The sequence below is a fragment of the Xyrauchen texanus genome, chromosome 2 (genome assembly GCF_025860055.1).
Source record: "Xyrauchen texanus isolate HMW12.3.18 chromosome 2, RBS_HiC_50CHRs, whole genome shotgun sequence".
NCBI classification, from domain to species: Eukaryota; Metazoa; Chordata; class Actinopteri; order Cypriniformes; family Catostomidae; genus Xyrauchen; species Xyrauchen texanus.
The window spans coordinates 58,309,230-58,330,969 of NC_068277.1; the positions used below are offsets into that span (position 1 = coordinate 58,309,230).

At 40.7% G+C, this 21,740-nt stretch overlaps 1 protein-coding gene across 1 annotated transcript in view; it reads left to right on the plus strand.

Annotated features, from left to right (window-relative positions):
- LOC127658127 (alpha-actinin-2-like) overlaps window positions 1-21,740 on the plus strand; it is a 63,986-nt gene that overhangs the window by 17,080 nt on the left and 25,166 nt on the right. Inside the window, exons 2-5 of the mRNA XM_052147243.1 lie at window positions 10,223-10,337; window positions 19,977-20,096; window positions 20,234-20,320; window positions 20,464-20,551. Coding sequence (XP_052003203.1) covers window positions 10,223-10,337; window positions 19,977-20,096; window positions 20,234-20,320; window positions 20,464-20,551 — 410 coding nt within the window. The remainder of the gene's footprint in view (window positions 1-10,222; window positions 10,338-19,976; window positions 20,097-20,233; window positions 20,321-20,463; window positions 20,552-21,740) is intronic.

Below are 21,740 nucleotides of genomic sequence, written 5' to 3' on the forward strand. Positions count from 1 at the left end.
AGAGGCACAAAACACTTTCCCGGACTTTCAGTTTCATCATACCACGTTGGTGAAATGACCTTCCCAACTCAATCCGTGAAGCTGACTCACTCTCTATCTTCAAAAAACTACTAAAACATATCTTTTCCAAGAGCACTTAACCAGTCACTAAAAAAAAAATACAAATAAAAATAAACAATAAATATTTACAATTGTTGTTGCACCTAAATCTGTTTTGTATACTATTCTGATGATAGTGAAACTTTGTAATATGGCACTTTTCGTACCACTGTCTCTTTAAGATGATTCGCTTATGTTTTCCTCTTTTGTAAGTCGCTTTGGATAAAAGCGTCTGCCAAATGAATAAATGTAAATGTAAAATACAAAATATAAGTAACTGTATTCCTCTACAGTTACAATTTAAATAATTGGTAATAGAAAAAAGTTACATTGAAAAAGTATTTCGATTACTGAAGAGATTACTTTGCATTTTATTGTCATTTCTTTATTTAATATTTAGTCCTTTCAGATGAAAACATTTATACATATAAATGTTATACAGCGGTGAAACACTTTCTTATGATGCGTTACATTCATACAAGCGGACAGAGAAGTACGTTTGAAGTAAGTTTGGAGCAGAAGAAATAGAAATAAACCTTGTGTAAATTGTTAGCTATACGCTAAGATAAAATGCTATTTCTAGCAATTTTACATGCACACATTACCAGAAATTACCACATAATTTCTTTTTTCTAATAAGACCTTTGATATGAGGGCAAAAATCGTATTCTTGATCATTATTTTTGTATTGTTTTCCTGTAAAAATATCTAAAAATCCTTAAAACTAGATCAAATAGATTTATCTTGTTTTAGAAAAACATGCTGAAGAAGTAATCAAAAGTATTTAGAATATGTTACTGATCTTAGAGTAATCTAACGGAATATGTTACAAATTACATTTTACAGCATGTATTCTGTAATCTGTAGTGGAATACATTTCAAAAGTAACCCTCCCAACCCTGCATGCAGAGTACAATGATACATAATTTGCCACAAGCCAATTAGATGGCAAGATGCCAAAAAGCATCAGAACCCTGACAGCACCACACAAATTCGCTGATAGTGCCAACTATTGGTCAAAAGTTAACATGAAATGTTTTCTTTTACAAGCATTTCTCTTTATTTATATATTGTTTTACAGCTTTTCTTAAAATCATTATCAGAAATGTTGAATCATGTTTCCTTACATGCTGATGGTATGCTTTGCCCTGTAGTTGCTGCTTGTTATTTTTATTCATGTAGACCAAACCATCATAAATATCATAATAAAATTAATTAAAAATAAACAAATCAAATTATATTGCTTTAGCTCTATTTTAGGTGCTTACAAGCTATCTGAATAATGCTTTAACATCATGACACATGCACTTAAAGGCCCTATGCCACTTGAACACTAATAATTGCTGCTTGCAGCTCTATTTTTTATTGTGAAACGTTTGATTTTTATTGGAATATCAGGCTATTGATGTGCTCGTTCATCACTTAAACATTATAATGATTTATTTATATGAAATTTGCTTTTATTGAAATTTAAACGTCATGCTTTTACTGCCAATGTAGTTTTTCCATTAAAATGCTTATGCTGACAAAATGCAGAATTTGTCTTTGTCCATGCACGTCAATACAACTGTTATTCTGTGACATTTCTTTATTTTAATATAATTGTTAATTTTTTTTTTTACATTATCTAAATGGAGTGACATCATAAAAGTCTTGCTGATCATAAGGACTAGTGAGAAGTATGTTTGTTTTACAGTCTTTATCAGTATTGCATTAAGTTTACTGGCTTCCCAAGGCACAATATTTCAAATTCTGAAAAAAGAAAGAAAAAAAATCAGTCATCAATATATAAATATATTAAATATGATAATAAAATGTATGTTAATAATAATAATAATAATAATAATATTTTATTGGCACTAAGTACAACAAATATTTTTACCAATTATAATGTGATAGATTACAAAGCACACCATCGTCTATTCAAATTACAAGTATATGAATTTTTTTGTTGTTGTAATAATGGTAACAGGGTTGAAATAGTGTGACACATCTGCATGATATATCCACATATTTAGGATTATTAGAATTATACAGTATGTCTTTAAAGTGAAATACATTTTCAGGTACAAATATCACACTTTTTCAGAGAATGGCAAGTACAGTATATTTAAAAAGGTTTTAAATTTTCAGTATTTTTTGAGTTTCTGCTCTCTTTGAAAGTTTTGTAATTCGATTAACCCGTTATGTAATATAATACTGACATTCTAGCATTTTTGTCTATATACCAATTATAGAGCTAATTTAGCTAATTAAATTGCCATTGTTAGATCACCTTCTACACATGTGCCATCCACAGACAGTTCAGAGATTGTAGAGCTGTTGGATGCTCTCCCATGGGAAATTACTTTGAGGGCAGATCTGCTCTAGCAAGTTGAGGCATGATCTGGCAGCTTCAGCCAGAAGACCCATTTTGCAAGCTCAGATAAGGTTATGTGCCCAAAGTGCTGGCAACCCCCTCTAGGGCTCAGATTGTTACCCTAAAAGCATTTTCTCCTCTTTCTCTTGAGTCAGATGAGGCTAAGAGACTGCACTTTCTCTGCCCTGTGAGTGCATTGCGCATGCAGTGTACATTGACCGAATGAGTCAATTCAGGGTGTCAGAACAACTCTTTGTTTGCATTGGAGACCATTTAAAGGGTTTGAGCATCTCCAAGTAGAGAATTTCCCACTTCATTGTTGATGCCATTGCACTTGCTTATGATTCGCAAGGAATACAGTGTCCCATATGTGTTTTCAGGCTCATTCCACCAGCAGTATGGCCTCCTCCTGGTCAAAGGCAAAGGTGTGTCATTAGAGGATATCCGTCTGGAGGCAGGTTGGGCTTTTTCTAACCATCCAGCATGTGGTGAGCGAAGCAATTCAGCCGTTATCAATTAATTCCAATGAGAATCCACCTTGCGATTGTGTTGCTCATCTCCCATTAGAATTAATTGAAAATGCTCTGCTCACCACATGCCAGTGGACACATATGGTAACATCTTTGCCAGGTTTTATTTCTCCCCTCTTTTTTCAGATTTTTCACAGAGAAACAGGGTCCAATGTTCACTGACCATTTGGCTAGTGTTGTTGTACTGGGTGTTAGATCTAAAACTGTGGTCTCTCTATTCCAACTGGTGTAAATAAGAGTATGAAAGCAATGTTTCACTATCCTTCTGGCTAGTGTCATTGTACCAAAGCCCTTGGCCAGGTGACCGTCCTGCTCCCTTCCTTCCCACTAATTCAGAATATATTTTGAAACATGCGCACGCGTTATGGCTAGTGTCTCTTTCTTAACATCAAACCGTTATGGAATATTGATCATCCACTTCCGTTACTTTGCATCATTTCTGAAATTTAAATTACCGGTAAACAATTCAAACTATCTGCTTTGCCAGAAAAAAATTATATTGAGGAGAATCTGCAGGTAATATTTCTACAAAAAACCTATTGTCTTTTCTTAGGCTCAGAGAAGTCCAAGCAAATCATGAAATTGAGTTTTATGGTCTGTATTTGAAATTAAATACTTTGACTCTGTGAAGAACAAGAACTGTGAAAGAATGCAGTAAGACTTCACACAGTTTTCCCTTAAAGTAATTTTAATAATCCAATGGATTTTCCACATTAAATGTGGTCAGACCAGAAATTCTTTATTTGATGACAGAAGGAGCTCTCCAATTTTTAGACATGTGAACACAGATAAACCAAAAAACCTTTCCTACATTCCTAGAATTAGAACAGCCTTCAATGGAGGAAACAATATTTTATTATTATTATTTATTCCTACAAAAAAAACTGGAGGATGCAGAGAAAAAAAAGTGGGTAACACTTTAGAATACTGTATCTTACTTCATGCATAACTAATAAGGAATTACTGCAGAACTAATAGGTAATTCTTAAGTCACTACTATTAACTACTACGGAAGATGTGTTAACTAATCAGCATGTAACAGCATTTTATAATTGTGATAAGTAACAATTAGCCCATAAATAACTATTGAATTCAGTCACCAAAAAGTGTTTAAAAAAAATAAAGCGAGAGAGAGAGAGAGAGAGAGAGAGAGAGAGAGAGAGAGAGAGAGAGAGAGAGCGAGAAAGATTGTGTGGTAATATCAGATGGCAGTTTCTATTCCAGAAGTGGCGTCCATGTATGGCAGCAGCCATAAACTACCATTGAGACAGCACAGATAGGCCTCATGACAGATTTGTGTATGTGTGTGTGTTCAGGTGTTTGTACATTTGTGTTTATATTTATGTATATGTAGTTATACAGCTTAACGCTGACTTCACTTACAAAAACGTGTGATGTTACAGTTAGTGCCATGATATTGCCACTGTCTGTATTTGACATGTACTATACCATGGTAAAACCATGTTTCATTTTATTTGAGTGTCTTTAAGAGATTTGTGTAAAATGTTAGGTTGATATTTTAAGATTAAGCAGTATTTTGGTATCTGGTCTCTACAGGGACTGAAACTTTTGTGTATGTGTGTGTGACCATCTGTTCAATTCATTACTGAAGAGTCAAATTAAGAGGTGGTCCTCTTGCTGGATGATGGTCCTGTAGCTGGCTGCAATGCAGAAACATTGCAAAATTTATCCTTTAATATTTATTTTTCAATATTTCTTTTACATTTTATTCCAGATATAAAGTAGAAATTTATATACACCATTTAAACTAAAATAAAATGATAAGATTATTCAAATTATTAGGCCACCATTGAGCAAGCTAAAGGCGACTGTGGCAGGGATTCCTCAAACACCATAAGATGTTAGTTTGTGGAGCAAAAACCTTGGGAGAAACCAGGCTCAGCTGGTGGAGCCAGTTCCCCTCTGGTTTTATAACATAAATAAAATGCCAGTATTAGCTATGTGTAATACAAGTCATGTATTAATTGGCTAAACTGAGTAGATCTTTGGTGGGCATTTTTTAAATTTTTACACATTTGATTGTGTATTTGAAATTCATGCTGAATGGGCGGCGGAAGTGCAGGTAGATGCAGAGTCCATTGATGGCAGATAATGGCTTTAGTTGGTAATTTATTGTCTATGTATTCCATTAAAGAGGAGTGATGCAAGCAGTGGTCAGAGAAGTGTTGCATGCTGTTCGCTTGATATGCGGTTGATAGCCGTTTATGCGCTTTGTAGTCCATCCTAAGCCAAGATGATGCAGGCATTGTTCAGTGAGGTTAACTTGGCTTATCAAAGATTATCAAAGGCTTTTTATGTGTTAAAACCCCCTGGTTTTACTTTCTTGTTTTGTTTACTGTACCAACCCAGGAATCTAAACCCCTATGCTTCGTATTTTTATTATGATATTTTAAATAGTTATTGAACATAAAAATATTACTGTAGTCATCTGCTCTGTATATTACTGTAATAAACATTAAAAAAATTAGGTTACCATGGTAACTGTAGGTACCTTCAACTACCACACAGCTACCTGCTGCCCATATATAGGCTGTCCCGTGAACACGCACAAAATGATTGACAGGCAGAAAATCCTCAAAGTCTTCTTGTTGGTTAAACAATGGATTTGAGCACAGGCTGCGGTCACATTTATGTTTGCTGTTTACAGAGCCGAGGGCTGTCACAGAGACAGGTGTTATTTTTGTCTATCTGTCAGGCAAAAGGCACATTTTCTGTGTGTTATTCTATGAAAAATCATTTATAGCACCTTTAATCTTAACTCTAAGATTGTCCCACTTATAGAGGCTGACTTCAAACTAAGGTCACCCTGAATTTCAGAAAGACAAAAACTTTTTGGAGGATAACCCCTTGGCAGTGAGTCAAAGTGGCTCATCCATGCCAAGACCTGTCAGAATGAAATGTACACTAACACACACTCATAGGGTATCATTTACGGGTTGGACGGGTGGGACATGACCCCTCCACTTTATCCACTGACTAATAAAATCCCAGTACTGACAGTTTTAGATGTACCGATCAAGTTTATTTTTGTATAATATTTATTGGAGCACTTTAATTGATCATCAATAATGTCTAATACAGTAAAAGATTATTTGACGTTGTAAAGATATTAATGGAAAGGAGGAGGTGGGAACCGACTTGACAATAGAAATAATATTTTTAACAAAGAACTTAAACAAAAAGACACAAACACACATATGACAGACAGCTGCCCGTAAAAGCTCTCTCTCTGTTGCACCACCGTCCGCAGTCGGCCTTTATCCCTCTCGGAGGCTTGATTAGTCTGATAAGGGGCCGGGTGTGTGGAATCCCGACCCGGCCCCGCCCTCCACCCTGTCACAGACGTTATCAGCACCTAATTAACATGTATGTGTTTCGACACTTCTTGACATCACCCCCATAAACAAAACTGTCCCCACCACTTTTTAAAACAAAGTTGTATATTGTGTCCCCCTCCCAAACTTTTTAGAATGTTTCTACATCCATGAATAGCACCATTTTCTCTTTCTATTAGTTTTTTCTTTCTTTCTTACTGAAAAACAATTGACCTAAAATAGTAGTAGAATTCTGACCCTGCATGTATTTTGGTTTAATATTTAGGTCACCCATATTAAAGGGCTCCCCCAGCTGTCCAGTGGGGTTTAGAGAATGCATACATCGTCACTCAGGCTGCATTACCTCACTTTAAAGCTAGACGCCCCCACACAAAAGCAAACACACATCCACATGTACATACTGGCAACAGGTGGATGATGGGAAAATAATTTACTTATTAACAGAGTTGAAGTACCAGCTGCACTCCCAGAGAGCTGTTATTTTAAGACACAGGGTTACATTATTGGTTCATTACAGTATAAGTTATTATGTCTTTCATTTCATTTTAATTAATAATTTGCAGTTTGTGAGGTGTGTTTACATACTTTTGTGCCTGAAAATTCTTTCTAATGGAATAAAAGACAGACTTTGGTACATTTGCCCTCTCAGTTGAAGACTGCTCGCATCTCTCTGTTCCTGTTGTGTCTCTTACTTTCCTCCTCAGGAATCCCTCTCTCAGCTGTGTCTCGGGTGTGCTGTGACATCAACATTTAGATATTGTCACCCCTCCTCCCTAATTCCTTCTTTCCACCCTTCCTGTTCTCCCTCTTTTTGACCTTTCCAATCCCTTTTATTATTATCCTTGCTCTGTGTCTTCATCTCTTCTTCATATTGTCTCTCAGATGCATTGGAGCGCCACCTGCCTTTCAGATTTGCATATTGTGACGGAAGGTGATACACTAGAAAGTACTTGCTGCCATCTAGTGGAAAGAACTAACACTTTTTGCAGGGACATTTTTTTTACAGCAAACAGAGCCTGAATTACAGGCTTTCAAAGACATGATATAATGTATGAATTATTGGAATATTTTTTTAAATTTGGAGGAATTTCTGTTAAATGAGACCAATGTTTTGCAATTAGTCCACTGTCTGTGTAAGGTGAACTTTTAAATTAGGGTGTGAAAAAGTGCAGGCGGCAATGAAAATATGAAGTTTATACCTTAAGCAACTATTTTCACCTGATCGGGCCCTTCAAATTTGTTTTACTGGTGTAACCTAATGTATTCAAGCTGATTCAGACATGTTAAATAATCTTTTTTGACTTCAGAACAGTTCATTTAGATATTATCAGACATAGCACATTTTTAGGTTAACCTATTTTTAAGTGTATGTAACATCAAGAATATATAGCCAGCCTCGTCTCTTCTAATCTCTTTTATTTGCTTTGTATGTCTTCTCTCATCCTCATCACACCCTTACCTCGTGTCGCCATCTCTTCTCCGTTGTTTCTTCTAAAAGTTCTGAGATATTCAGCTCTGTTCAGTCTATTACTAATGAAAAGTTACAGTCTGGTGTCATTGGAGAGAACCATCTTAAAGTGATGCTTCTCATCTTGTTTTCTTCTCTTCTCTTCTCTTCTCTTCTCTTCTCTTCTCTTCTCTTCTCTTCTCTTCTCTTCTCTTCTCTTCTCTTCTCTTCTCTTGTCTTCTCTTGTCTTCTCAGAGCCTAAATTTAGTCATGCTTCTCTGTGCAGTTGCCTGCCCACCCACACAGCCCTATAGAGACCCCTGGCTTCCAATACTGCATCACATTACACCTCCTCATGCTCCTTTTCCCTTCATTTTATTGTCAATTTCAATTTCTCCAGCCTTCTTTTTCTACTTCCAGTATCTTGGGAACTCCTCTGGGTTTCTGTCTGTCTCTCAGCACATCAGGAACTCCCACATTTCACATTGTTTAGCACCTCTCCATCTCTGTCATACATTACTCATCTGCTTCCAACAAACAAAATGAACGCACACGCACACATTTGATCGACCAGCTTGGCACTGTAACACCTACATCATTGGCACACACACTTTCTTGGCATCTCGCTCCCTCGAAGATTTTTTAAATATGATGATACAGTAGCACTGAAATAAAATGAATAAAACTCCTGCATCATGTACCTCTGAAACACATGGTTTTCTACAGCATCAAGTACAACATCACAAGCTTTTACAAGAAGGTTTTGCACGTTCTTCATAATGAAAGTTAACATGAAATTTTAATTGACCCTATTTACTTCCTTAATATGCATTTCTGGTCTTATTGTGTGTGATTCATGACTGTGTGTTATTCCAGATGTGTGTCTTTGTAATCTTTCATCAAAAAAAGTTGATTTCTTGCTTCGCCTCTGAGGCAACTTCCTTTTTGTCTGATGTGATTTAAGCTGGAAAATATTTGTATCCAATAGCCAAATAGCTTAGGCATTGTTGTAGTTCACTGTTGTAGATACTGCAGAATATATAAACTCTTGCCAATAGTTCACAGGATGATAATTCTCCCATCATTTACTCACCCCATGTAATCTCAAAATCGTATGACTTTGCTTTGCTGAACACATCAAAGATATAGACACAACAACAAAGTCCATACAATGCTAGTTAATGAGGTCCAAAACTTTCAAGCTCCAAAAAGCACATAAAGGCAGCAGAAAAGTAATCCCTACAACTCCAGTGGTTAAATCCACTTAAAAAAAAAAAGATATGATAGGTGTTGGTGAGGAACAGATCAAGATATAAGTCCCTTTTTACTATAAATGTAGCTCCCTGCCCAATAGGTGGCGATATGCATGAAGAATATGAATAGCCAAAAACTAAAGATTTATAGTAAAAAAGGACTTAAATATTCTATTGCAAACCACTTTTCACAATTCACTTAGTCAAGTCACAATTAATACAATCAAGTCAATTTTCCCCATTAAATATCCTGTTTTCCTCAGAAATATGTTGCATTAAGGAAGTAAAATGGTTTGTGAACAGCATTTCATATCACCTTCAAAATGTAAAACTTATAGAAATGTCAGATTATCCAATCGTTAAAGAACAGGATAGCTACACTAATGTGTCAAAATTTGAAGGTATGCTTAGAGTTACAGAGGGTTCAAAAAGAGGAACCCCAAATGGCACCTCGAGAAACGTTTAACTTTACAGTGTAGAATTTGTCTATGCAAGCTTAAAGGTGTACTCACCAGTGACACCTAGCGGCGTGGATGCAGCATCATTTAAAATAAATAGTTTTTAGTTACAGATGCTATTGTAAAAATTCACTGTCAGCCAGCCAATAGTCAGCCATGTTTAATTTAATCCAAGAGTGAAAGTGTCCAATATCAATGCGGTTACTGAGATTACGTGAGTAGTATTCAGCTGCTCATGTGATTTTAACCAGGGGTGGAGCCAGGAAATTTTCAAAAGGGTGGCCAGGAAGGGGCAAGCGAGCAGTCTGTGGTGGCACAGAAATGTTTGGGCAGCATTTTTATATTGTTGGATTGTGGATAAAATGACACCCGGGACGGAGAGGTGCAGCAACCTTGGTGTGTGCACATGTTAAATTTGTACAGAGATTATTTGACCTCTAAAGAACTAAATTGTGCCAAAATATGACCAAAAAAATTACTAAAACAGCAATTGTGAGTTGCCACTGATTTTAAAACGGCAGCCCCCATGTGCAGACCCTCTCCATGTAGAATAAAACAGCTTTTATAAGGTTACTGATATGACTGGAGCCTTCATCTCATGTGATTGTTCATCATCTTATGTTTCAAAATAACTATTGATATATTTAGGAGTAAAACTTTTTTAATGAAGAAAAAATGACTGAGTGCACCTTTAACAATCTGTTTGTTTTTCTCTCCCAGACATTCACGGCATGGTGTAACTCTCATCTGCGCAAAGCAGGGACTCAGATCGAGAACATTGAAGATGACTTCAGGAATGGCCTCAAACTCATGCTGCTGCTTGAGGTCATCTCAGGTAACTATACGGCAAGGACAAACCCTGACTATACTGATGTACTGATTAATACAGCCAAACACAGCTGCGTCAATTAGCATTACCTCGTGAAAGTTTGCATTGAATTACCTGTGAACGTTTCCCATGTTCAAATATTTGAAGAAAAGATTCAATGCTCAGATGATGACTTTTATATGATAGGATTCTTAATCTAGCCTACATCTGGGTCTTCATAAATGGTTCGAACAAAATGAGAATTCTGTCATTATCTACTCACCCTCATTCCAAACCAAGTTGAATTTCTTTTCTCCATGGAACACAAAAGATGAATCTTTGAAGGACATCCTGTCCAGTCTTATTATCCAATCGTTCCAAAAGGTAAAGTAGTTGTGTCATCACTGTTATGTGTTGTTGTGGAGGCTGTCAGAACCAAATGCCAATGTGGAGAAAGTACAGAACAAATCATGTTGGCAGCTTGGTTTCAATAAATGTTCTTTTTGCACTTACAGTTTGTTTTATAGAACAATTTGATTCATCATGTCATGGCCCCTTTAAATACTATTAAAGCAATGAAGTACATATAAGTACTACTCATTCTAAATAATGAAAGTGAATGGGGACTTGGGCTGTCAAACTCCATAAAAGTACTATAAAAAAATCATAAAAGAAGACCAAATGCAACGTTATGTACAAAGTCACCTGAAGCCATATGATGCTTTGTGTGATGGATAGATGAAAACTGAACTCATCATTCTATGCAAATGGCTCTCAAATCAATACATCGGCTTTAGATGTCAGAGGGTGAACTATTCCTTTAACAACAAATCTGGTGGTAATTATGTCTTATGACGACTTTTGTAGATGCTCAGCTCTAAAATATTGCTGTCTGGATGGCAAATAATACTTGCCAATAAACAAATGTGTTTGTTTGTTATTGGAGACATTTGAATCTAAAGAGTTTCTGTAACTGATTTAATTAATACACAGTAATAGCCTTTTATAACCATAAATAGCATGAATGTATTATCTGACTCATCCTGAGAGAGCCATTAAAGTCATTGTAAGAGGGGTCACAGATGTCAGACTGGTGATATAACGAATATGTGGGAGTTTTCTGTACATTCGTCTTTTGTAAAAGTCAGAAAGTCATTTTTGAATGAGTAGTACTTATATGTACTTCATTGCTTTAACAGCATTTAAAGGGGCCATGACATGATGAATCAAATTGTTCTATAAAAACAAACTGTACGTTCCTGAACTCAAAACTCACTGCAAAAAGAGCATTTATTGAAACCAAGCTGCTAAAATGATTTGTTCTCTACTTTCTCCACACTGACATTTGGTTCTGACAACCTCCACAACAACACATCACAGTGATGACACAACTACTTTACCTTTAATTACTTCCGTAGCCTGCCCAGCAGTGGTGAACTGTGAGATGGCAAGAACAGAGAGCAGGTCAGTCAAGAGCAGAGAGACAATCAGAACAGTGGATGTTTACTGTCAAGTCTTAAAGGAGAAGCAGCACTAAAACCAAGTGTTTCTGATAGAGGGTCAGAATGAGGTTGGAATATTATGATGTTTTACAAATATATACATTTATCCAAAAAACGTAACTTAAAATATTATAAGTGAACCTTAAGGAACATATTAAATACCAAAATTTTTTAAATATATATCATATACATATCCAAATTTTTCCATTATTTCCTTCATCACAAATAATAGACTATTCTGTTATCTTTCTCACAAAAAGTACCATGTTATTATAATATTTTTTAGACATGGCCCATGGTAACACCATTTTATTTACATGTGCTTGCAGGTTTAGTAAAACCATGGTCATTTTGGAAGTATCTTGAAGTACCATGAACATACTGTATCATGAAATATGAATATAATAATCATTCAGTGCCATGGTATTACCCTGGCAATCCCATGGTGTTTCACAATGCTAATCTTTTTCTTGTCTTATAACTCTTCTATTCACTTTCACTTATCTCTGCTCCTTCCTCTCTGACCTCATCATCCCCTTTATAGGACTGACACTTTCCATATGTTTTCAATTAATATAATCTTATTTGACCATTTTCTGTGTTTCGAGATGCATTTATAAAAAATACAATTATTTTCATTTTATTATTTTATTATTTTAACATCCCTTGGGCCCACCACCCATTGGAGGAACCGCAGGAGTCGGGTGCGCTGCCATATGGGCGGCAGTGAAGGCCGTGGGCCTCGACGGACCAGACCCGGGCAGCAAAGGCTTGCTCTGGGGACGTGGAATGTCACCTCACTGGGGGGAAGGAGCCGGAACTAGTGAGGGAGGTGGAGCGTTACCAGTTGGATCTGGTGGGGCTTACATCGACGCACAGTTTTGGCTCTGGATCCGTACTCCTGGATAGGGGATGGACTCTATTCTTCTCTGGAGTTTCCCAGGGTGTGAGGCGACGGGCGGGTGTGGGGATACTCACGAGTCCCCGGCTGAGCGCCACTACGTTGGAGTTTACCCGGTGGACGAGAGGGTCGCCTCCCTACGCCTCACGGGTTGTGGGGAAAACTCTGACTGTTGTCTGTGCATATGCACCGAACAGCAGTTCAGAGTATTCGGCCTTCTTGGAGACCCTGAATGGAGTCCTGAATAGGGCCCCAGTAGGGGACTCCATAGTGATGCTGGGTGACTTCAATGCACACGTGGGAAATGACAGGGACACCTGGAAAGGCGTGATTGGGAGGAACGGCCTCCCTGATCTGAACTCAAGTGGATGTTTGTTATTAGATTTCTGTGCTAGTCATGGATTATCTATAACAAACACCATGTTTGAACATAAGGATGCTCATAAGTGTACGTGGTACCAGAGCACCCTAGGCCGAAGGTTGATGATCGATTTTGTAATCGTGTCGTCGGATCTGAGGCCATATGTTTTGGACACTTCGGGTAAAGAGAGGGGCAGAGCTGTCAACCGATCACCATCTGGTGGTGAGTTGGGTCAGGGGGTGGGGAAAGACTCTGGACAGACCTGGGAAGCCCAAGCGAGTAGTGCTTGGGTGAACTGGGAACGTTTGGAGGAGGTCCCTGTCCGCGAGATCTTCAACTCACACCTCCGGCGGAGCTTTTCAGGCATCCCTGCGGAGGTTGGGGACATTGAACCGAGTGGGCAATGTTCAAAGCTTCCATTGCCGAAGCCGCGGTGGAGAGCTGCGGCCTCAAGGTTTTAGGTGCCGCAAGGGGTGGTAACCCTCGAACACCGTGGTGGACACGGGTGGTCAGGGAAGCCGTCCGACTGAAGAAAGAGGCCTTCCGGGATTTGTTGTCCCGGAGGTCTCCGGAGGCAGTTGCAAGGTACCAACAGGCCCGAAGGGCTGCGGCCTCGGCCGTGAGGGAGGCAAAGCAGTGGGTGTGGGAAAAGTTCGGAGAAGCCATGGAGAAGGACTTTCGGTCCGCACCAAAGTGCTTCTGGAAAACCGTCCGCCACCTTAGGAGGGGAAACGGGGAACCATTCAAGCTGTATACAGCAAAGATGGGACGCTGTTGACCTCAACCGAGGAGGTTATTGGGCGGTGGAAGGAACACTTTGAAGAACTCCTAAATCCCAACATGCCCTCTATGGTAGAGGCAGAGCCGGAGGATGATGGGGGATCAGATTCTATTTCCCTGGGGAGGTCACTGAGGTAGTCAAACAACTCCGCAGTGGCAAAGCCCCGGGATTGATGAGATCCGACCAGAAATGCTGAAAGCTCTGGATGTGGAGGGGTGTCATGGATGACACGCCTCTTCAACATTGCGTGGAAATCTGGGACAGTGCCTAAGGAGTGGCAGAACGGGGTGGTGGTTCCCCTCTTCAAAAGGGGGATCAGAGAGTGTGTGCCAACTACAGGGGTATCACACTTCTCAGCCTCCCTGGTAAAGTTTACTCCAAGGTGCTGGAGAGGAGGGTTCGGCCGATTGTCGAACCTCAGATTGAAGAGGAACAATGCGGTTTTCGGTCCTGGCCGTGGAGCGACGGACCAGATCTTTACTCTGCAAGGATCCTGGAGGGGGCCTGGGAGTATGCCCATCCGGTCTACATGTGTTTTGTGGATCTGGAGAAGGCGTATGACCGGGTCCCCGGGAGAGACTGTGGGAGGTGCTGCGGGAGTACGGGGTGGGGGTCCCTTCTTAGGGCTGATCCAATCCCTGTACGTCCAAAGCGAGGGCTGTGTCCGGGTCCTCGGCACAAAGTCGAGTTCATTCCATGTGGGGTTGGTCTCCGCCAAGGCTGCGCTTTGTCACCAATCCTGTTTGTGATATTCATGGACAGGATATCGAGGCGTAGTCGGGGTGGGGAAGGTGTGCTGGTTCGGTGGGCTGGGGATCTCATCGCTGCTTTTTGCAGATGATGTTGTCTTCATGTCATCATCGGTCCGTGACCTTCAGCTCTCACTGGATCAGCTTGGCAGTCGAGTGTGAAGCAGCTGGGATGAGGATTAGCACCTCTAAATCTGAGGCCATGGTTCTCAGCAGGAAACCGATGGAGTGCGTACTCCAGGTAGGGAATGAGGTTTTGCCCCAAGTGAAGGAGTTCAAGTACCTCGGGGTCTTGTTCACGAGTGAGGGGACAATGGAGCGGGAGGTTGGCCGGAGAATCGGGGCAGCAGGGGCGGTATTGCACTCGCTCTATCGCACCGTTGTCACGAAAAGAGAGCTGAGCCGAAAGGCAAAGCTCTCGATCTACCGGTCAATTTTTGTTCCTACCCTCACCTATGGTCATGAAGGTTGGGTCATGACCGAAAGAACTAGGTCGCGAGTACAAGCGGCCGAAATGGGCTTCCTCAGAAGGGTGGCGGGCTTCTCCCTTAGAGATAGGGTGAGGAGCTCAGTCATCCGTGAGGAGCTCGGAGTAGAGCCGCTGCTCCTTTGCGTTGAAAGGAGTCAGTTGAGGTGGTTTGGGCATCTGGTAAGGATGCCCCTGGCCGCCTCCCTAGGGAGGTGTTTCAGGCACGTCCAGCTGGGAGGAGGCCTCGGGAAGACCCAGGACTAGGTGGAGAGATTACATCTCCACACTGGCCTGGGAACGCTCGGGTCAGCCCAGTCAGAGCTGGTTAATGTGGCTCGGGATAGGGAAGTTTGGGGCCCCCTGCTGGAGCAGCTGCCCCCGCGACCCGACTTTGGATAAGCGGTTGAAGATGGATGGACAATTATTTTTAACTTTACTCAGTGATCCCACGATGCCGTTTTATTGCCACTTTAAATTAAAAAATACGAATTTGATAATAAAGTTGTAATATTTTGCAAATAAAATAAAAATGATGAGAATCAAGTTGAAGCATTATGAGATTAAAGTCGTAATAGTTTGAGAATAAAATTGTAGCATTATGATATTACATTTCGTATGAGAATAAAGGAAAAAAAAGTAAAGAAAAAATTATTAGAATAAAGTCATAGCATTGTGAGAATAAAGGGGGAAAAAAATCTCAATAGTAGGCCAAACAGAGCATCATTATTACAACAATAGAACGGACACCTTACCAGCAACTTCATTAATGCAAGAGGTGGATGTAGAGGATGTAGTTAAATCATAGGCCTACTTCAGTTTAGTGTTTTGCAATAAAGCAATCCTTGGTCTTTGGGCTCATCAGCACAGCTCTGCAGCGGTTATGTAGGACAGTTAATTTATTCAGGAGAAAGAACCAGACAGATTTGTGCAGTCCTACTCAGCATTGTTTTTGTGACTTAATATGAAAATTCATATTAAAAATGAAAAATGTTTCTCACCCTCTCCTATAATTTCACTTCTGAAGACATGGATTAAACCACTGGAGTCACATTCATATATTTAATGCTACCTTTATGTGCTTTTTGAACTTTCAAAGTTCTGGTCACCATTGACTTGAATTGTATGGACCTACAGAGATGAAATATTATTCTAAAAATCTTAGTTTGTGTTCAGCAGAAGAAAGAAAGTCACACATCTGGGATAGCATGAGGGTGAGTAAATGATGAGAGAATTTCATTTGAAGCACACAGCTATTCAACCACTGTACCAAATGCATACATTTATATGAATGTCAGCTGATATGTTCAAATGGTGCTACATAAATATGAATAGTGTCATCCAAAGTGTCATCTTTTTTTTTTTGCCTTGAAAACCTCTGTTGACCCTTCTTTCAGTTAAAGCCGTAGACCTGCCAGTACTATAATTTAAATAACCCAATCCTGTTAGACAAAAAATAACAAATAAAATAAATAGTAAAATTGTCACTGACAAGATAAGCAACATGTATGGCTAGTTGTGGAGCGGAGGGGGGCGGGGCCGGTCGGAATATCGCGCGCCCGGTCCCCAATCAGCCTGATGAGGTGCGCGAGGGATAAAGGCAGCCGGTGACGATTGTTCGAGAGAGAGAGAATTACGGACATGTCCGTCATGTGTGTTTGTTTATGTGTTTTTGAGTTTCTCATTAAAATATAATTTATGTTGACAAGCCGGTTCTCGCCTCCTCCTTGCCCATCCTTCAACTGTGTTACATTGGTGCCGAAACCGGGAAGGAGGAGGGATGCCCGTCGCAGAGTCCTCGACACTGCCGTCCACCCAGGGAGCGCCGCTGCCATCTGCCGGGGGACGGAGTAGCCCGACCGCCCGGATGCGAGGTACGGCCGTCGTCCGCGGGGCAAGTGGGGACTGGATACCCCGACCGCCTGGAGCGAGGGAGCCGCTGCCGGGGCGGAGGAGTGCCCTGCCGTCCCCAGAGACGCGGAGGGGTCGAGGGAAGACCGCCGTCCGCGAGGGGAGGAGGGAAGAAACTCTCCGACCGCCGGAGCGGTAGAGCCGCTGCCAGGGGCAGAGGAGTGTCCCCATTTGCCGCCAGAAAAGCGGAGGCGCGTTCTACCCGCTGGGGTCGGCGGTTTCACTCCGGTTCGCCCGGTGTTGGAGCGGCTGTCGTCCGCCTGAGTGTGGAGGAGTGTTCGAGGACCACGCGACGGTACATCAGAGAACCGGTGAGTGAGCTTTTTCTCTCTCTCTCTCTCTCTCCCTGTCGCACCGTGTTGGCCTTTTCCTCGCCTATTTTGTTTTTTTTTTGTTGTTGTTGTTGTTGTTGTCTTCCCTCCTGTCTCCTCCCAGGGCGAGGAAGGCGGGGATGACCACGCGGACGCAAGATACACCCCGCCCCAGGGATAGGGGGTGTACGTCATGTCGGTGGCACCCGGCCTGAGATAACGCCGGAGGAGTGTGGAGCGGAGGGGCGGGCGGTCGGAATATCGGCGCCCGGTCCCCAGTCAGCCTGATGAGGCACGCGATATTCCGACCGGCCCCGCCCCCCTCCGCTCCACACTAGTTTACATTTAAGATTCACGATGAGACAAATTTCAACTGCTGCAAAACCTGTTACATATTGCAACAGTATTATACTTATAATTTGACTCTTTTTTACAAACCAACATACACGTGTTGATATCAGGGTGTCTCCTTGAGACAAAACTTTGTGTTGTCCACTACAAGCTCTCCTCATCCAAAATGGCAGCCAGCCACAAAAAAAGCTGGCTCAAAGGGCACCTATTAAGCCCCTTTTCACAAGATGTAATTTAAATCTTTGGTGTCCCCAGAATGTGTCTGTGAATTTCCAGCTCAAAATACCCTACAGATCATTTATTATACCATGCTGAAAATGCCAATTTTTGGGTGGGAATAAAAACGAGCTTTTTTTGTGTGTGTGCCTTTAAATGCAAATGAGCTGGTGCTCCCCGCCCCATATCCAGAATAGGGCGGAGTTTTGACATCTCTGCTTCTGATAACTAGACATCATATGCAATATGATATGGTGTTCAGCCCTATATGTTTGAACCGGAGTCAGACACTGATGAGGGAGAGACTAAGAAGTAACAATTTTGAGAATGAACCAGGAAGGTTATTTGATAAATGTATTTATTTGTTGTAGAGTCTTTTCAGCAGGTTTGCAACAATGGATGAGCAACACACACACACACACACACACACACACACATACAATGTTCGATATGCGCTATAATGAAACAACACACAAACAAACATGTTTGTCGGCAGTGTCCGTCTACAGTAATGGGCGGGGCCTGTAAAAAGTGATGTCACTTTGTACAGAATCTGCAAACGCCTTGTTCTGCTTATGATTAATGGGGATTTAAAAAAAAGGACTGGGTGGATTTTTATCATTATAGGGTTGTTGTGTTCACACACTGCCAACACACATTTATGTTCAAACATCCTGTAAAAGTGAATTTTGCATAATAGGTCCCCTTTAAATTTCAATCACATTCTGCATCACATGGTTTCCCATGGAATCTTAAAAAAATTAGGCTGGGTTTACTAAAATTCAAAATGATTGTCGCATCACTCAAAATAATTAGCAAAAGCTTCTTTATTATTATGAGTACAGCATAATCTCAATATCTTGTGTCACACATATAGCACATTAAGCAAAGTTGACAGCATCTATTTTAATGAACAATATTTGCTGAAGCAAGGAATAATTTTTTCAGTGTGGGATGTTCCAAACCAAAGTGAGAAAATGAATCCTTTCTTGAAGAGCCCTTCCACAAGACCGTTAGCGAAGGGTATATTCATACAGTGATGGTGGCATGTCCCTTTCAGAGTACCTACGTAAAAGGCTTTGCCCTTTGGAGTGAGTAGGACATGGAATTCACCCCCGATCTGCTGTAGCACATGCTGTTAAAGGCACCTCCAGCTAGGCCTAATGTTCTTTAATGCTTCTGCGATTTACAAGGAAATGTCACGTTAACACATTATTAATTTTGTTGTAAGATTATTAGAAGATTTTAATGTTGTTTCATTTAATCATTTTATTTTTGAATTAAAATGTCCCCCCTTTTTTCTGCACAACCAGATTTGTGAATGAAAGGGCCGGGGGCTCGCACCCCTGTTGCCTCCCTTCCGTGCACGCCACTGAGAACAGGTGACGTGTGTGTGGTCACAGAGATCACAACTCTCAAATGGTCTTTTACAAATGGCATGACATCATGCTTCAAACCACCTGTTGTCTGATCAACTTTCCACAAAAGTGTTACAGGTTATGTGTGTCATTTATTGGATGCTGTGATGAGGTTTTAAAGCTGACTATTACTACATGATCACATGGGAAGTTGACATGTTGCTACTGAATGTTTCCTGACATTGACCCCATTCTGCCAAGTTACCTGGCATATTCCATTGCTGCATATGTTCAAGCTTGTTTACTTTCTCCAGTGTCGCAGATGATTGCGTGTTGTGACAGCAGTTTCACAGACCCAGGTTCGCATCGTGCGTTGGAACCAGGAAGTAATTGTGTTCACATAATCAATGTTGAGCGAGGTTACATTTTTAGTTCACTGACAGTTAGGTTTAGGGTTGGGGTTTGGAGGTAGAGTTAAGAAAACATGCATTCCTTTTCAACTCACTTTACAAATCGCTTTTGGCACAACTCTCAGAATCTGGAACTCACACATTTCCATTCGTTCAAAAAAAACATTCTGCCTTGGCCATCGGGGGCAGTATTTTGAATTTCGGTAAGTAGACCGAGTTTAGCAAAATAACTTTTGACCTACTGTTGCTGATTCACAGAGGGAAGCCATTGAAGATGTATTCACTTGAAACGTATTATCATTAAATGTACAATATTGATATCTTTTGGGAATGTTTTATTGATTGGTAGGTGAGAGACTGCCCAAACCTGACAAAGGAAAGATGCGTTTTCACAAGATTGCCAATGTCAACAAGGCTCTGGACTACATCTGCAGCAAAGGGGTCAAACTGGTGTCCATTGGTGCTGAAGGTTTGTACAGTGAAATTTAGGCTTTTAGAATAATACATCTTTCTCTGAGACTCTTATTTACTCTTTATATATTATAAGATAAATAAATAAACTTCTTAAATGAAAACTAAATTCTCTCTGTAACTCTACCTCTGCAGAGATTGTTGATGGTAATGCGAAAATGACTCTTGGAATGATTTGGACCATCATTCTTCGTTTCGCTATCCAAGACATTTCTGTCGAGGGTAAACACACACTTTTGCATTTTTAATGCCATAGAAAAACCTGACCTAACATGTTTTTAAATAAACACTCATTATTACTTAAGAAGAATACATTTATTGAAAGCAAATCCTCATTTTCTGTTGTGTGTGTGGTCACTCCACAGAGACCTCTGCTAAAGAGGGTCTTTTGCTGTGGTGTCAGAGGAAGACCGCCCCCTACAGGAATGTTAACGTACAGAACTTCCACATCAGGTGAGAATGACTGAACTTCTCTCAGTCAGATACAGTCAAACTTTTGTATCACAAGCTCTTTCAACATTTAATCATGTGCAGGATGTGAATGATAGATAATTGAAAATGCTAATTCTTTATATCATATGCTGGTGAAATTACAACGTTTTTATATCGGTAATTACATTTGTACTAGTAAAAACGTAAATTTCATCATTAATCACAGAAAACACATTCTAGGCCATTATCACAGTGTCATCACATCCGGCTCCGAATAGTAGCGTAACCAAACATCCGCCCATAGATCTGTTTATGGACGATTGACAGTTTTTATAAATAACTTAAACCAACTTGGATGCACTCGGCAGTAAACATCAGACGTTTAATTGTTTCTTTGGTTTAACACTGTGTGGCAGGGCGGAGGGCGGGGCCGGGTTGTGATTATACACACCCGATCCCTTATGACGCTAATTAAGCCTCCGTGAGGGATAAAGGCCGATGGCAGATGGTGGTGCGAGGAGAGAGAGAAACCTGAAGGCGGACATTGCTAACGCTTATGCTTATGCTTATTGCTTATGTGTTCCTGTGTTCCGACGGTTACCGTCGAGTGTGTTGAGAGAGAATTAAAAACTGACCTCAAATCTGCTCCGCTGTCTGCTGACTCCTCCATTGCCCGAGCAAACAGTGTTACAGTGGTGCCGAGAACCCGGGTTTGGAGGAGAGCGCTGCTATGGAGTCTTCACCGCTGGCCGAAGTCGTCAACGCCCTCACCAACATCCAGCAGACAAACACACACACATGACGGACATGTCCGTAAACGATCTCTCTCTCCCGCACTATCCTCAGCATTCGGCCTTTATCCCTCTCGGAGGCTTGATTAGCCTGATAAGGGACCGGGTGTGTAGAATCACGACCCGACCCCACCCTCCGCCCTGCCACATTCCTCCCTCGTTCAGTCTTTACTCAAAAATATACGTTTTTTTGTGCCATATAGTATACCCTTGTCTTGTTCTAATGCTCTTTCATTTATTTTTTTCAAATTTGATCCCCTTTTCTCCCTAATTTGGAATGCCTAATTCCCAACACTTATTAGGTCCTCATGGTGGTGCGGTTACTCATCTCAATCCAGGTGGCGGAGGACATGTCTCAGATGCCTCCGCTTCTGAGAGAGTCAATCCGCGCATTTTATCACGTGGCTCGTTGTGCATGA